The sequence below is a fragment of the Salvelinus alpinus genome, chromosome 15, assembly GCF_045679555.1.
Source record: "Salvelinus alpinus chromosome 15, SLU_Salpinus.1, whole genome shotgun sequence".
NCBI classification, from domain to species: Eukaryota; Metazoa; Chordata; class Actinopteri; order Salmoniformes; family Salmonidae; genus Salvelinus; species Salvelinus alpinus.
The window spans coordinates 16436248-16454676 of NC_092100.1; the positions used below are offsets into that span (position 1 = coordinate 16436248).

At 40.7% G+C, this 18429-nt stretch overlaps 1 protein-coding gene across 1 annotated transcript in view; it reads left to right on the forward strand.

The window, feature by feature from the left end:
• Nucleotides 1-1256: 1256 nt before the first annotated feature.
• Nucleotides 1257-18429, forward strand: part of LOC139540535 (B-cadherin-like) — a 39017-nt gene continuing 21844 nt past the window's right edge. The window contains exons 1-13 of the mRNA XM_071344417.1: nucleotides 1257-1406; nucleotides 9834-9918; nucleotides 10032-10069; nucleotides 10172-10312; nucleotides 10400-10555; nucleotides 10667-10811; nucleotides 10930-11102; nucleotides 11189-11317; nucleotides 11458-11658; nucleotides 11838-12079; nucleotides 12501-12640; nucleotides 12760-12984; nucleotides 13121-13281. Of these exons, the coding sequence (XP_071200518.1) occupies nucleotides 1374-1406; nucleotides 9834-9918; nucleotides 10032-10069; nucleotides 10172-10312; nucleotides 10400-10555; nucleotides 10667-10811; nucleotides 10930-11102; nucleotides 11189-11317; nucleotides 11458-11658; nucleotides 11838-12079; nucleotides 12501-12640; nucleotides 12760-12984; nucleotides 13121-13281 (1869 nt within the window). The 5' untranslated portion in view covers nucleotides 1257-1373. The remainder of the gene's footprint in view (nucleotides 1407-9833; nucleotides 9919-10031; nucleotides 10070-10171; nucleotides 10313-10399; nucleotides 10556-10666; nucleotides 10812-10929; nucleotides 11103-11188; nucleotides 11318-11457; nucleotides 11659-11837; nucleotides 12080-12500; nucleotides 12641-12759; nucleotides 12985-13120; nucleotides 13282-18429) is intronic.

The following is an 18429-nucleotide window of genomic DNA, read 5'->3' on the forward strand; positions in this document are numbered from 1 at the left end:
TGCGCATACATTTACATTTAATACCATTCCCCAAATTACACATACATGCAAATTCATTGAATTTAAAAGTTCTTTTGTATTTACTGGTTTCATTTTAGGAAATTTGAAAGAGAGACTTACGTGGCGCTCCTCTCGCTGAGACAGTATCTCTGGAGCAATTTTACACAAACATTTCAACTATTGTAAGAACTTGCTTACCGTCTAGTTGGGCGGCCACCTCTGTTTGTTTAGATTGTCCAAAGAACCCATCATCAGCCAAGAACGTCCCAGTCCCTATCAGCTCCTGGCTAGCTCGCCAATTATGTCGTGGAAAATCATTTTCAAATACAACGCTTACCAGAACTTTTAAAATCAAACATGCTCTTTATTACAACTGTACAGCCCACTGGCATGTCCCCGCGGAACACACCCCGCGGAACCCACACTTTCTCAGAACTCCAGCTACTCTATTTATACACACAGTATTGTCCGTCCCCTATGAAGTCATTCACCACCATCTGCTTTCAATTTGTTTATAATAGTGGCTGGACCCTCTATCCCAGCGTGTCCAATTACCTCTAGGCGTCACTCTGTCTGACATGTATGTTATTATGTCTATGTCTGCTCTGGTACCCCAATGGTGGAACAAACTCCCTCACGACGCCAGGTCAGCGGAGTCAATCACCACCTTCCGAAGACACCTGAAACCCCACCTCTCCAAGGAATACCCAGGATAGGACAAAGTAATCCTTCTAACCCCCCCCCCCTTAAAAGAGTTAGATGCACCATTGTAAAATGGTTGTTCCACTGGATATCATAAGGTGAATACACCAAGTTGTAAGTCACTCTGGACAAGAGCGTCTGCTAAATGACCCAAATGCAAATGTAATTATACTGTTCACCTATCTTATACCTCTATATGTTATCCATGTGTGTAATTGTACTCCTACACTACCACACAACCCTTGAATCTGAAAACATGCACAACACATGTCTACTCTCTTGGTCATTCGTTTTTTACCAAGACAGCAAGACAGTGTCATTTCTGCTTTTTGTTTCAAAACATTGTTGTGCCCTATTGATCATGGCCCTTCATCTGACTGCTTGTCTAGTCATTAGTTTATAGATCTGATGCCTTGTTAATAAAACTTTTTTTTCTCTCAATATTGTGGTAGTGATAGTTTTGCAATATATCGTTCAGTCCATGCAACCATTTTTCATAACCATGTGATCTTTTGAAGAGTGTCACTTCTTGTTTCCATCAGGAAACTGTGGCGTGACAAACTGACATTGCATGCAGAATTGGTTGATGAGAAGTGTCACTTCAGCCAAATTGAGTTATTTTGTCACATTTTTAATATTGATCAGTTTTTGAATTACTAGTTTTCCGACAGATGGCATCTCACATCACCATCTTCTTGATCTGGGTGAGCTCTGGCTAAATTTGATTAATGAATAGGTCTAGATTTCAATGTTTACTACAAAGTAAAGTGCTTGACCCAATACCTTGTGCTTATATACTTTATAACATTTATAATATAAAGATGCATGCATATGATATCATTTACTGTACCGCTTTGGCGTGACAGATGAAGTACACTCACTCCCCTCAATTTGTTTCTGGACATTGAAGCTAAAATTTAAATTAGACTCTATACTACAGCATTTTGGACTTGAGATCAAATGTGTCAGATGAGGCGACAGTACAGAATGTCACCTATTGTTTGAGTTTTTCTTTTATACATATCTATTTTATAGTTTAGAAATGAAAACACTTTATCTAGTTCCCCCCATGTTATTAAGTCATAAATATTTGGACAAATTCTCTTATAGTGTATAAAAGCAGTCGAAGGTTTAGGATTTGGTCCCATATTCCTTGCACACAATGACTACATCAAGTTTGAGGCTCTAATCTTGTTGGATGCATTTGCAGTTAAAAAAAATTATAATTATGCTGTTTTGCACAATAGGAACTAAACGGTGAATGGTGACTTGAATAATTTCCTTCTAAGATGTTTCTGAACATTTCAAAATAAATCTTGATAAGGCCATGATTAAGAAAAATCATGAATAAATCATGAATAATGATGAGTAAGATGCCTTTCTAACAGCTTATCATTAACAATAACAGGGGAGGTTAACATTTTAATGATAAATGCTTACCCCAAATGTTAAACTCACACGCAGCCTATGTATGCCGGTTAGGCTCTACACTGGTTATAAAGCTGATTAATGTGCTAAACTACCCCCTTCCTTCAAGAGAGCGTGTCCCCACATTTCTCTAAATCAAGATCCTCACATGTACACACCCCGATGGCCTCCAGTGACTGTCAGCTCAACAGTTTTTTAGGAGGTATGATCCTTGTGCCTCTGTAACTTTTTAATTCACGGTTCATTCATAATTATCCATAATCATGGTAGCATCCACATGCATGTAGCCGTGTTCATAAACATTCTCTATTCTTACTTAGAAGAAAATTGACACCAAAATGGCACAAAACATTATTCACCATTCTTTTAGTTCCTATTGGTCAAGGTCACACCAATCAGTATTATATCAGCCTATCAACAATAGAATTCCCGGGACATTCAGTGTAGGACACCAGCACGGGCAGGCAAGATGTCAGAAACATGCTTTCCCTACCATGACGAGCACTCCTACTCCTGTGGTAACACACCTTTGCTGTTTGATATTTTACTGTGCGTACATCTAAAAGTAAGTGCCTGAATATGTTTATGTCTTGTTGATTTCGGAGTTTAAGATTGCCTATTGTTGTAATCATCATTTATGTGGGGATTGTTAGCTAGCTCGCTAGCGTTAGAATTTCCATTCAGAATGCATTAGTATTTAGCATTCCTGTAGCAATAAACCACAGTTCACACGAGTGTTGCGAGGCTATTTTCTGTGTACACTGCTCATGGTTAATGTGTTCATGTTGTGTAGACGTACTTACAATACTGCATTGTTTACATTAGTATATTTACCATTTCTACAAGTTCCATAGCCTGTGTAGGTTGTCATGTGAACACACATTTCCTGCTACAGTGGTACAGCCCGTGCTGTTATATACAAGCCTGTGCTAGCTTGTTAGTCATGTCATTCATACAGTATCAGTGCTATAGTCTGTGATTCTGAAAACAAAGAGGGAAAACAATCATTGTTAGACACCATTACTGTAAGAGTGGTGTTGTATTTGTGTGTGTATCATAATTGAAACCTCCTAGAACTGAAATACTGCTTCCTCATGTTCTGGACGGACACCCTGTGGTGGTTGCTACCGGCCTAAAACCAGCGCCTACGTTTCCCCACCTATTTTTTTCTGGTCCTTTCGAGCCGGATCCAGTAACTGCTACAGCCCAAGGATGCCAGTTAACAGAGAAGATCCTCGACAAGATGTGGTCCATCTGCAGCGACCAGCTCACCTGCCACAATATCTTGAAAACTATGGCATGGCTACGAGTCAAGGAACAGACTACCACACACATACACTTACCACTCCTACGAGGGAGAGCAGCTAGACGGTTCTCTTGAGCACTCAAGACATGACATACTGCCTTCAAAATGGCCTTCTTCCCCTTCAACGACTCATCACCGGTCCAAGTCACCACCAAGGCTGACCAGCAGGATAGAGCCTCAGCCTTTTCACCAAGTGCTAATTCACCGGGTTCCCACCTCAAGCTAACCTCGAACCTCGACCAGAGATCCTGAGGATCAGCATCGAACCTCGACCCGATATCACCGGGATCAGCGTTGACCTGAGCGTGGACTGCCATTCACCATCGGAGAGCACGCACTGTGTTTACACAGCCAGCGTAACGAGATTGATGCGCTCATAGAAGTGGTCAGGAAGATGGAAGGTTCCTACAGTCCACCATTGCCAGTACTTACCTGATGGACACTGCCAGTTGTCACCCGACTGCCTCAGCAGTCCAACAGTTATCTCCTCTTACAACTGAAAGGTGTCTTAGAGGGGTAGAACAGGGACCTGGGCCACCAAGCTGCCCAAAAACATGACATCAGAGATTGTCATGCAACAGATACTGCAACAGAAGCGCCAGATCGAGGTTCTGCAGCACCAGCGCGGCCAACTCCACGAAGCCAGATGTCAGAAGTTGCTTGAGAAGCTACAGCCTTCCACATCAGCTTCACCATCAGCCTTGGTCTTGGATCCAACCCTTGCTGTGGACTCCCTCACAGCGGAGATACAGCATTCTCCAGGACCTATCAGAGCTCACCCTGGTGGAGCACCCCACCACTGTGCTCCAGCTGATCCCAGCCATGAAGATCAAGCCTGCTCTGACCATTGAGCTCAAGTTAGTAGTGGGGCTTACTACACCCGCTCCTGCCATGGAGTCTCAGCTCGCCACTCCCACCGCTGTGCTTCATCCAGCTCCTGCTATGGAGTCTCAACTGGTTCAACCCTCGGGGAGCACCCCACCGTGCTCCAACATGCTTCTCTTTACAGCCCAGTCTTTACAGTCTATGTCTGCTCTCCAGGTCCTGTCAGCCCCGGCCTGGTGGGACCTGCCTGTCGCAGTCTTGGGGTTTATGTTAGCCCCTCTGAACTGTGTCCCGCTAATTCCAGCCTTGGGAGACCCACCTGATGTCCCCGTAGAGGACTCACCTCACCGAGGTGTCCAGTATCCTGTCATAGGTGACACCTCACCTTCTGTCCTACTAGGTCCTCAGTCTATAGCCCCTATAGTCCCAGTAGGTCCAGAGCATCTTAGGCCTCAGTTCCCTGATCACCTAGTGTCTTCAGTCACCTGCTATGCTAGGTCTCCAGTTATCACAGTAGGCCCAGAGCTTTCCGTCCTGATAACCTTAATATCCCCTAGCTCACAGTCTGTAGCCCAATCAGGCCTAGGCTACCTGCCCGGGGAGGAAGGTTGTCCTAGTGTTTAGAGCATTGGGCCTGTAACCGAAAGGTTGCTAGATCGAATCCCCGGTAAAAATCTGTCGTTCTGCCCCTTAACAAGGCAATTAACCCACTGTTCCTAGGTCGTCATTGTAAATAAGAATTTGTTCTTAATTGACTTGCTTAGTTAACTTCTTGCAACTATAGGGGGTGCTGTTCCGCATTAGCATATTTGGGTCTCCAAATTAAACTGCCTCGTGCTAAATTCTTGATCGTACAATATGCATATTATTGTTATTATTGGATAGAAAACACCTTCTAGTTTCTATAGAAGTTGGAATTTTGTCTCTGAGTGGTACAGAACAATTTCTACAGCACTTTTCATGACAGGGTTCAGATTTCAGAAATTTTTACCTCTGATCTGGAGTCTGTTTTTAAGGCGACAGTGAATGCTATGAAGAAACCGACACTGCCTACGTCTTCCTCTGGGTGTCTGTACGTCATCACGTTTTCAATGAAATCGATGGGACATTCACAGCCATTATAAAAGACCAAAATGTATAGAGACCGCCCTTTCTCGTCGTGCGCCTGAAGCGTGAAGGCCATCGGACTTGCCTCGTTCCAAATCGTTTTTTAGAGAGTGATATTTCTCCGGTCATGTTTTCAGTCGTTATAGTTGTTAAAAACATCATAATGTAGTTAATTTGAACCGTTTTATAGCAATTTATATCCGTTTAGTGCGATTTTGAGGAATTTCTTTGTCGTGCCCTTTTTAGCTTCGGAAACGTTTCGGGGTGTCGGTCGTTGGTGGTGGACATTTCGAAGGACAGAGGACATCTATCGACCAAAAGACGTTTATAACATAGAAAGGATACATTGCCCAAGAATATGATGGAAGAACAGCTCAAAGTAAGCAATATTTAATATGATAAACCGTGTTTCTGTCGAAATATTTTAAACGCATATTTCGCCATTTTGTTTGGTATAGCTTCACCTGGCGAACCCTGTATTGAAAAGTAAGGATAATTTTAAAAATGTAAATCAGCGGTTGCATTAAGAACTAATTTGTCTTTCGATTCCTGTCTACCCTGTATTTTTTAGTCAAGTATATGATTAGCTTTCAATTAAACTAGATCACTCTGATAGATGACGTCAGACATATTGAGGCTTGATTTCCTAGTATTTTTATTGTGTAACCACGGTTTTGTATGGCTAAATATGCACCTTTTCGAACAAACTGTATATGTATGTTGTAAAATGATGTTACAGGAGTGTCATCGGAAGAATTCTGAGAAGGTTAGTGAAAAAATTAATATCTTTTGGCGGTGATTACGTTATAGCGCTCTTTGGCTGGAATCGATGCTCTGGTAACGTTTGCACATGTAGTATGCTAACTTATCGATTTATTGTGTTTTCGCTGAAAAACGCTTAGAAAATCTGAAATATGGTCTGAAATCACAAGAACTGGGTCTTTCCATTGCTATGCTTTGTCTATTTTTATGAAATGTTTTATGATGAGTAAATTGGTCATACACGTTGCTCTATCTAGTAATTCTAGTGGATTTGTGATGGTCGGTGCAATTGTAAACTGTGATTTCTACCTGAAATATGCACTTTTTTCTAACAAAAACTATCCTATACCATGAATTGTTATCAGACTGTCATCTGATGGTTTTTTTTATAGGTTATTGGCTATCAATATCTTAGTTGAGCCGAATTGGTGATAGCACCTGAAGGAGTAAGAAACTGATGGAGTTAGAATAGTGGTGTATTTTGCTAACGTGTTTAGCTAATAGATTTACATATTTTGTCTTCCCTGTAAAACATTTTAAAAATCTGAAATGGTGGCTTTATTCACAAGATCTGTATCTTTCATCTGGTGTCTTGGACTTGTGATTTAATGATATTTAGATGCTACTATCTACTTGTGAAGCTATGCTAGCTATGCTAATCAGTGTGTGGGGGGTGGGGGGTGCTCCCGGATCCGGGGTTAGTAGCCGTGAAAGGTTAAATAAATACAAACTCAGGCTCCAAGTCACAATATGTGTCTGATATTTTATTGTGCATGCATCTAAAAATAGTTAGCTCGCTCTCCCGCTCGTGTTAGCGCTAACATTAGCATTTCCATTCAGAATGAATTAGTATTTAGCATGCCTGTTAGTGATTAGCTATTTGTTAGCATTTCTCACTTGTGGTGCTTGGCTAATTTCTGTGTATATCGCTCATGCTAACCTTTTACTACAGTGGGCTAAATCAGGGTCACAGTGTTTCTTGGTAGTCTTAAACAAATCTACTTCGAAAACAAAAGTATACACCTCACACACACATGGTTTTCGGCTTTAAAAAAGGTACCTGTTCCATGTCAGATATCGAGTTGAAATATTTTACATTTTGAGTTTGCATCCCAAAATTTTACACTTTATATACATAACAGTAGACTGACATATAACAACTGTTTGACACCACAAACATCACATTTAGAAAAATATGAATATAAAAAATATTAACATTCCACCCATGAGGCAACTAAAGGGCTATTTGGCCATTTGACTGCAGGAAAGATGTACTGACAATATTGCACTGTTTATATTAGTATATTTACTAAGTTTAGTTTTACCTCTGTTTTCAGAACCGCAATCCTTGTCAAACACAATTAGGGTTGCAAAATTCCAGTAACTTTCCAGAAAATTCCCAAGTCTTTCAGTTAAACAAAGCCGATTGCAAGAGGGAGGATTAGAGCTACTCTAGGACTAAATTGCAGTTCAAATGAATCCTTCAAAGAGGCAGGTTTAACTTCTGCTTAGTACTGTTTGTGAGGGAGCATTTGGCTATTTGGAATTTTTAAATGAAGACCAAACTGCACTACAGAGGCCAGCGAGACGAGTACTTGCGGATAGGAGTAATCCATTAAATTACTTTGAAATAGCTTTGAAACCTCTTTCGTATGTAGAAAGAAAATGCATTGGAGATATCTTCGCTTGAGCCTAGACTTTCCTCTCGGTCTCAAAGAGGAAGGCCATTACCCAATTCTCTCCAAGTTCTGATCACTGAGGTTTTTGGCATCTGGAATCTTTCATCGTGAAACTGTTGATTTATGTGGTGCCAGAGAAGCAACGGTGTAGAATAGTTCAAAGTCTGCTGGGACATTTGTGAACTCTGGAGTCCTCACATCAAGTTTCCTGATTCTGCTGGCCAAAAGCCAACTATAAATTGCAATTCTATGAATATGGGCATTTCCCAGGTGTGATTGGCTGTATAGATGGATGTCACGTTCCCATCAAGTGTCCATCAACTCCTGATGTTGAGGAGTACAGTAACCGTAAGAACTGGTTTTCCATCAATGTTCAGGGTGTATGCACACCTAATGTAGAGTTTTCAAACATTGTTGCCCGTTGGAAAGATGCAGCTCTTCATTGTGTGCTCAGCTTCAGAGAGGACAACATAGTGGACTACTACTTGGTGACAGTGGATATGGTCAGAGTAACCTTTTATTAATCGCCATACATAAATCCCACAACCGCTGAGCAGCAAAGATACAACCAAGCTCATATCCGCACGAGAGGGATTGTCGAATGCATGTTTGGAGTATGGAAAAGTCAATTCCAGTGTTACCGCAATACACTTAGTTTCAAGCTAAAAATATGCTGCAAGGTGATCATTGCTACAGCTGTGCTGCACAACTACCTGAAGCAGCATTGCTATCCTGATCCTCCAATGGAAGATCAGGATCAAGCAGATGTGTCCATGGCTGAGGCAGGCAATGACCAATGAGGACTTGCATACAGAGTTGCTTTCACATTGCAGCACTTCAACTAGATGAGATGCATTTAAATATGGAATGTATTCATTATGGCTTATTTTTGATTTGATAATGTTTGTTCTGTACAAAATTAAAATAGTGTGCAGCAGATTTTAAATGAGTGACTAAACCAAGGCTGGTTTAAAATGTAGTTTGTGGTGATCAATAAAACTCACTCATGAATATCCAAACGACGAGACATTCATTTTTTACATGTCATATTGTTCACCATGGCTGGTCGTCACAATTGTCTCGTTATTGTCTCTCTCTTCCAACTTCGTATCTAATTCAACCTGTAGATTTCTCATCTTCATTTCATGTTCTTCCTTCAGATATTTCATTCTCATGAAATTCTCTGGCTAATCCCAGGTGTTCTCATTTAGGCTCACTTACCTTACTCCAGGACTCCATAGTCTCCTACTATCTACGCCAAATTTAAGCCACGTTCATGAAAGCTACTTAATGTCACACCCTGATCAGTTTCACCTGTCCTTGTTATTGTCTCCACCCCCTCCAGGTGTCGCTTGTTTTCCCTGGTGTATATATCCCTGTGTTATCTTTCCCTCTGTGCCAGTTTGTCTTGTATGTTCCAAGTCAACAAGTGGGTTTCCTGTGCGCCTGCCTGTTTCTATTCTCTTTTACTAGACCTCCTGGTTTTGACCCTTACCTGTTTTCTGGACCCGCCTGCCTGCCTGCCGCGCTGTACCTCCTGGACTCTGAACTGGTTTTGACCTTCAATTGTCCACATCCATTCTCTTGCCTACCCCTTTTGGATACAACAAATATCAGACACAAACCATTTGCCTCCTGTATCTGCATCTGGGTCTCGCCTCGTGCCTTTATACTTAAATGTCCTCGTTTTAACTAGTACACATTAAGGCCTAATCCTGGTTTAGAGAGGGCTTAGATTATGAAACCGGCCCTAAAAGTGAAATGGTCCAAATACGTAAGACTTTCTCAAATAGGGGGACTAGATGCATAACATGCTTATATCTTTAAAATGGGGAACAGAGGTGTATAAAAACATGCTCAAATAAAAGCTGGCATTCTGTATTGTCACCTAATATTAAAAATTCTCTCTAATGTAAAAGGCTGGAATGTAGAGCCAAATAAAACCATTTAACTTCACTGTCCAATAACATATGGAGGGAAGTGCAGATCATGTTTTTCAATATTCGTTTTCCTTCAAACCTCAGTGTTGGGCCCTGGGGAGAATATCTGAGACTTTACAGTCAAGTAATGGCTTTGACTATCCACTGACTGGAGGGGAAGAAACTGAGGGTGATTTATTTTACTGTTTAGAATATTATATTGCATTATACAGAGTAGTAGCAACATACTGTAGTGGCATTGTTTGCTTTAAAACGGTTCATATTCGTTTGATCTCCTCACAGAGGGCTTCGGCCATGAGGATGCTGGCATTGTCTCTCAGGTGAGAATGTGGATCTTACAACTTAGTGTCAGTTTCATTCCTCTAACTCTACTCATAGGGCTGGTCTACTTTTTCTAATTTGTACAAACATTTTTGGCACAGCCTAAGTATCCTACAAGTCTTCCAATTCTGGAGTTTCCAAAGCCTTTGGTAGGTCTGGTGAGAAGGAAAAGGGATTGGGTCATTCCTCCCATCAACTTCCCAGAGAACGACAGAGGCCCTTTCCCCAAGATTATGGTGCAGGTTAGTGATTGTAGATTTATGTTGGCAGGAAAAAAGGTTGGTTCAGGATTTTGCTCTTGTTTTAACATTTAATTTTTACACATTCAGATAAGGTCCAACGAGGATAAAGAGGTGAAGATACTGTACAGCATCACTGGTTCTGGAGCAGATCTACCGCCTGTGGGACTGTTCACTGTGGACAAAAACTCTGGGTTTCTCTATGTGACCAAGCCTTTGGACAGAGAGAAACAAGACCATTATGTGGTAATGTTTGTAAATAAGACCATTATGTGGTTATGTCAGTTTGTTTTGCCTTTTGAATTCTAGAACATTGAATGCATGTTATTTTAACATTTTTCTATATTTTCCCTTTAGCTTTTGGCTCATACTGTTGCAGTTGGTGCGGGTACAGCAGAAGACCCCATGGAGATTATTGTTAAAGTAATTGATATGAATGACAACAAGCCGGTTTTCACCCAAGATCCTTTTACAGGGACTGTCCCTGAAGCATCCCTACCAGGTGTGTCTCAGTCAACATTGAGTCAAATATACTCAGCTGAGTTTTAGAATAAAAGTACAATATCAATATATTTTTTATTGTCATCCATGAATATAATTTGTTGAAATATTTTCTTCAGGCTCTGAGGTGATGCAGGTCACAGCCACCGATGCTGATGAGACTGGCTCAGCCAATTCTGATGTCAGATACACTATTATAAATCAGGAACCTGAACTGCCGAGTCGCAACATGTTTGTCATGAACCCTGTCACTGGAGTGATTCGGGTCAATGCTGCTGGACTGGACAGAGAGGTTAGTGGCTATACTACTAGCATACCATTTTAACTGACAGTAACCGCTACATTTCACAATGTGCTCCATCTGGTGTCATTTTCCAGAAAATTCCAAAATATACATTGGAAATCCAAGCTGCTGATATGGAGGGCAATGGTCTGACATGTTTCCGAAAAGCCATAATTACTGTAGCGGACATCAATGACATAGCTCCTCAATTTGAGAAGTCTTTGGTAAGTGTACAATCAGCAAACAGTACCGCTCATTAAAACGGTAAAGGTGACTTGAAGAGGGAAATATTTTGATTGAAGGAGCTGACTTGAGGAAAATATGATGGACTTGATGAATGGCATACAGCACATGTTCTCTTCAGGTATTCTCGTTTCAGAATACGGTGTCTGTCCCAGAGAATAAAGTGAATGCCCTGGTGGTCAAAATGCCAGTGAGTGATGGAGATGAGCCACAGTCTTCCAACTGGGCCACCAAGTACAGGATTGTAGATGGAGACCCAGGTGGAATGTTCACTGTAAGCACTGGACCTAGTAGACTGGAAGGAATCATTACCACAGCCAAGGTACCTGCTTGGTTTCTTTGTTTCTCTTTTCAGATGAGTATGTGAATGGAGCCAAGTTACAGCAAATATGTATTTGACTCTGGTCTGAATTTCACCCTAGAACCATACAAATATTTGACAAAATTGTTGATGTTTTTGTCATTGTGTCATGAACCTGGCTGTGTCTCGTTCCCGTTTAGCCCCTTGACTTTGAGAAGGACAATCGCTACACCCTGTTGGTGACTGTGGAGAATGAGGTCCCATTTGCCACCCCCCTGCCCACCTCCACTGCCACAGTCCAGGTGAATGTGGAGGATAGGAATGAAGTCCCTGTCTTTGACCCAGTGGAAAAAGTTGTTTCCGTATCTGAACACCTGCCAGTGGACAGTGATTTGGTTCTGTATACAGCCATTGATCCAGACATCATGGCACATAAATTAATGTGAGTTAATGAAGCTTTCTTTTACCTGCAATTGATTTAATTAAGTTGAGGTCCTGGTATAAATATGGAGACAGATTTTTTTATTTTACCTTTATTTAACTAGGCAAGTCAGTTAAGAACAAAATCTTATTTTCAATGACGGCCTAGGAACAGTGGGTTAACTGCCTTGTTCAGGGGAAGAATGACAGATTTTGTACCTTGTCAGCTCGGATTAATCTTGCAACCTTTCAGTTACTAGTCCAGTTACTAGTCCAACGCTCTAACCACTAGGCTACCTGCCGCCCCATATACATTATGCTGATAAGTCAATTCAATGATATACATGCCCTTTATGATGAAGTACATTCAGATGCATATGCATTAAGATTGCAAGAAGCCTTGTGAATGGTGATGTTTTAACTCAATATACTATATGTTCTAGGTATCGCATGGACAGAGATCCTGCTAAATGGCTGGACATCAACAGTGTGACCGGAATGATCAAAACCAAACACTCCCTGGACAGAGAATCTCCCTTTGTCAAAGATGGCAAATACAGAGTTCTCATTCTCGCCATTGAAGGTGGAATTCTGATTTTGTTGTAATCTTGCTCACCAGCAGGCTTCAACCTGGGAACAAGGTTAATTTAGTTGACGTCTACATTACTCCTTTTGATAAGAGTATCTTGTTTTGGTTATCAGATGAAATCCCTGCAACTGGAACTGGAACCATTCTGATAGAGCTGGAAGATGTCAACGACAATGCTCCGACTATTGATGACACCCCGTTGAAGCTCTGCAACCAAGACCCCCGTCTAGTGCGTTTGGCTGTGACAGACAGAGACGGGCCAGGCTTTGCTGAACCCTTCAGTGTAGAACTTCTGGAGGGGTCCAATATGTATTGCACTGCCCAAATGTACGAAAAAGGTGTGTATTGCTTTTCACATTCACTCTACATTAGTCTCTTCATTTGTATTCAGAATAATATCAGACCAAGTATGTGCTTTTGACAACATTCTTCACATTCAAGGTTGAAATGTGTCCCATTTTTCTCCTGTCCCAGGAACTGTGGTTGAATTAACATTCAAGGCCATGAGGGAGCAGAGAAACTTCTACATTAATCTGAGGGTCACTGATGCTGGCGGGCTGAACCAAGACCATGTCATTCATGTAACCATGAACGAGGACAGCTGCATGACCTGGGGGGATTTCTGTGTTAGATCCTGACATATGACTTTTTATAGCTTGCAGAGGATGTTGCTTGTTTTTTATTTCCATGGAGAACATGATCATTTGCATGCTTGCTGAGAGCTTTATGCATGTTTCTAATTTAACTTGAATAAAGCCTTTTTGGTTCATTCTCACCTTTTTGTCTTTCTTTCCTTGTACATTGAAACTTGTATCTTTCCTATTGGTTAACTACCCTCATACAACACACATCTTGCTTTTAATATAGCCTTGTTTTTCAGAACCTTGGAGTGATATTTTTATGTCATTGTTGTGTAGGACATCAGTTCGCATCTGTTGGCTGTTCCATAAAGCAGGATCATTAAGTTAGCCAGCTAAACATTCAGATATATTTATTGATTTTCATTTAGAATGCTAAACTTCAATATGGGTAGATCAAGCTAATTTTCAGTGAGCCCCCTTTTCTACAAACATTCAGAACATAGCCATGTGTTTATTACTGGTGTTCCCCTCATTCAGATTTCAGCAGCATTTTGCAAGGAGCTCCATTGCTCTGCTGTTAGTAATATGAACACCAATATCAGGTTTGAGATAAGTGAGGATCCTGCTGGTCAGCAAGTCAATGCCACTAGAGGGAGTAGCTGCCACTTAGTTTCAACCATGTTTACATTTCATTTGTTTACAAACACTGGCAAAAAAAAAAGTATATTCTGGGTTCTGATGGGGTATGACAGTTGAAATAAGTTTGAGGCATTAAAAACAAATTAATCAAGACTCAATGGGTAGGTATTCATAAGTCCAAAAATGGATTTTAACATCCGATTGCCCCTTTAAAAGCAAAAAATTATTTCAGAGAGGCCTGGCTGGATTGGAACCTTGTGCATGAAAGGTGAGTCCAGCAGCCTGTTAGTCACACCACACATTTTCCTCTTTGTATGTTCGAAATCAATACGTTATCAGCCTTAGTCTAAAATAGATCACATATTTTTTCCCCTCACCAATCTGCACACAATAAAGCGAAAACAGTTTTTTGCAATTTTGCTACAAATAAACAGAAATACCTTATTTACATAAGTATTCAGAACATTTGCTATGATGCTTGAAATTGAGCTCAGGGTGCACCCTATTTCCACTGATCATTCTTGAGATGTTTCTACAACTTGGAGTCCACCTGTGTCAAATTCAATTGATTTTACATGATTTGGAAGGGTACACACCTGTCTTTATAAGGTCCCACAGTTGACCACAGTGTATGTCAGAGCAAAAACCAAGCCATGAGTTCAAAGGAATTGTCTGTAGATCCCAGAGACAGGATTGTTTCAAAGCACAGATCTGGGAAAAGGGTACCAAAACATTTCTGCAGCATTGAAGGGCCCCAAGAACACAGTGGCCTCCATTCTTAAATGGAGGAAGTTTGGAACCACCAAGACTCTTCCTAGAGCCAGCCACTAGGCCAAACTGAGCAATCGAGGGAGAAGGGCCTTGGCCAGGAAGGTGAACCTGATGGTCACTTTGACAGAGCTCCAGAGTTTCTCTGTGGATATGAGAGAACCTTCCAGAAAGACAGCCATCTCTGCAGTACTCCACAAATCAGGCCTTAATGGTAGTGACCAGAGGGAAGCCACTCCTCAAAAGCACATGACACCCCACTTGAGAGTTTGTCAAAAAGGCATCTAAAGGACTCTCAAGATTCTATGGTCTGATGAAACCAAGATTGAACTGTTTGGCTTGAATGACAAGCGTCAAGTCTGAAGGAAACCAGGCACCGCTCATCACCTGGCCTATACCATCCCTACGGTGAAGCATGGTGGTGGCAGCATCATGTTTTTCAGTGGCAGGGACTGGGAGACTAGTCAGGAGAGGGAAAGATGAACGGAGTAAAGTACAAAGAAATCCTTGATGAAAACCTGCTCCAGAGCACTCAGGACCTCAGACTGGGGAGAAGGCTTACCTTCCAACAGGACAACGACCCTAAACACAGCCAAGACAACACAGGAGTGGCTTCGGGCCAAGTCTCTGAATGTCTTGAGTGGCCTAGCCAGAGTCCGGACTTGAACACGATCTAACATCTCTTGCGAGACCTGAAAATAGCTGTGCAGCGACACTCCCCATCCAACCTGACAGAATTTGAGAAGATCTGCAGAGAAGAATGGGAGAAACTCCCCAAATACAGGTTTTCCAAGCTTGTAGCCATACCCAAGAAGACTCGAGGCTGTATTTGCTGCCAAAGATGCTTCAACAAAGTTGGGTAAATGGTCTGAATACTTATGTAAATGTGAAATTTCAGGCTTTTTATTTTTTTTATAAATGTGCTAAAATGTCTAACCCATTTTTTACTTTGTCATTATGGGGTATTGTGTGTAGACCGATGATAAGAAAAAAAAATATTTAATACATTTTAGTATAAGGCTAACATAGCAAAAAGTGAAGAGGTCTGAATACACTGTACCTATAACTGGGCTAATAACTCGCAAAGAATATCAACAAATGTGCACACCATTGGCTCTGTGTTCTGATCCGAACAGCATATTCACTCCAGGGTAATTGAAAGACGCTTGTGGGATTCCCATCAATAGAATTGTACTCAGTTGAGATCTGGCTCTGTCTAAAACAAAACCATAGACTCAATCTTCCAAAGTCGGGTTTTATTTTTTTGCATTAAAAATGTTGATTCGATCCCAGAGAAACTTTGATCTATAAAGTGCAAACTTATGGGGCGAACACAGTGACGTTCAATCGCTTGCGCACATTTAGAGGGAACATTGCAGTCAATACATCTGTTTTCTTTCATTGTTAATTCATTAGAATATGTTATGTTATATTTTGTCTTTCATTGTAAGTGTGTAGTTGGTTGTGCACATCAGTGAAAATAAATGAACATTTGATTATTTCTACACATGAAATTTAGGCAAGAAAGCAAAAACTGGGTGTGAAAAATTTCACTTGGGCACTGTTGATATAATTGACCATTGTTGTGAAGGTTGGTTATCATTTGCATGATTGCAGAGAACAAAGCCTTTTTGGTTCATTCTCACCTTTTGTCTTTGTCTATGTACAATGAAACCTGCGTCTCGATCCTATTGGTTAACTGCTCTCCATACAACACACAATCTTGATTTGCTTCTTACCTTTTGCTATAGCCTAGTCTTTCAGAACCATGGAGAGCGAAAATTGTTCCTGAAAGCAGACTCATGAATTAAGTTAACCAGCTAACCTTTCAGATATATTTACTTATTCTCACATTCATTTAAAACGCGAGGCTTGAATATGGGTTGTTGGTTATCAAGTAAATTATATAACTCCAATTTTTGTTCCCTATAATTCTCGAAAACATGAATTTATTACAAGAGACAAAAACACAGTAAAAAGTCTGATTGCAGTAAAATCAGAGGTGACTTACTGTGTGGAATATGCAGCACACAAGCAGAATATGACCGTACTCCACAGATCTAATAAGGGCAGTGAACCAACTGGTCATCCACTGAATCTGGTCATCCACTGAATGCCATCCGCATCGACACATTGATGCCATCTCCCACAGAGATTCTATATAAACTGAACAGTATTTCATCTCCATTGGAACTGATCTGAGTGAGAGAGGGAGTAGATCCCAAGTGCCATCCCAGATAGTTAGCTGATGGGACCATGGGAACCTCTTCCCCACCCTGGAGTAGTATAGGCCTATGTCTGATTGAGATGCATGCTATCATTGCTCCCATGTCATCACCATGCACTTTAATTGTATTTTAACGCTGATGTTGTCCATGTCAACTGTCCTGGTTAAAGAATAAATCAAATATGACATCTGCATAGTTCAGGGAAATTGTCTGTGACATAAAACTATTTCCCACACTCTTAAAACTATCCAAAAATGGTTATATTGCATGCTTCATATATGGCACCCCTAAAGTTTCTATATAGAGCCCTTTTGTAGGGTTCTTTGAGAACTCCAGGGATTCTTCTTTAGTGAACCAAAATTAGTTCATTATTGTTTTTTTTATATGTGACCAATTTCGGTTCAGAACCTTAAATGGTGCCATATATGAAGCAAGCATAGAACCTTTTTTGGTTCTATCCAGATCTTTTTTCTAAGAGTCCAGTTTGAATAGTTAAGAGGAAATTAAAATACAACAAGTATTTGAGGACAGTGGAAGTTGATAATGCGTCTAATATTAAAACTAATGCGTTTCGGCCTGTAGAATGAATGAGTTTAACAGATAGAAAAATGAGGCCAGTTTGAATAGTTCCAATTACAGCTCTTCTTACTTCCTCAAAATGTGTACATGAGCTAAATAACACAAAAAAGCCACGATGGAAACGTTTCTTTAACAAACTACACATGGTCAGTGATCATTTTTTAGAACAAGATGCTTTTTCTAAATGTTCAAACCGGACTCTTTAATGGAGAAGGTAAAACTGTTGTTTTCATTTTAATAAATCGTTTATCGTAGTCATCTTTATCACCTCCAGTCTGCATAATGAAACCTCCCAATGGCCACACACTGGTTGAATGGACTTTTTAAAAAAGTTATCAGGGTGGAATTTCAACTAAAGGATCATGTGTCCATGATAGCCAAATTTCAACATAGACAAACCTTATATAAAATTTGTTGCATTTGTTTCTTTAAGACAATGTTATTACTCCAACCTCTTGAATGTGACAAACTGACAAGTTTTCAAATGACCGCCTTTGATTTGATTGCCTGCACATTGTAACGGTTTTGACTTGATGTTATTATGTATAGGGGTGCCAGGTAGGTTGTGCCTACCAGAGAAAACATTGGTTTCTCCTTTTGGTTTGGGAGGGAATGAGTCCCATCTGGTCCGTCAAGTCTACACCAATACAAAGGACTTCTGTAAAAGTCAGGATGGAAACACACTTTTCATAAACCCTTAAAACATTGGAAAGAACTTCAAAAACAACTGTATTCTTTTGCGTGGGTTGTATTACCAACATAAATGATCTCACACACACACATAATATAACAAATAATGAGCTCTGGTTCCTCCAGAAATGTCCTGTACCTCGGGGCCTAAAAGAGTCCAGCCCGGTAAAGAAGTTCAGGGAACTCAAGTGACCTTAGTCACGCAATGTTTGTCCGTTCATTCAAGTGTAGCGTAAACCCAGTATCAATCATACAATCAAAATAACAATTATTTTACCACACAACTATCAAGCGTATC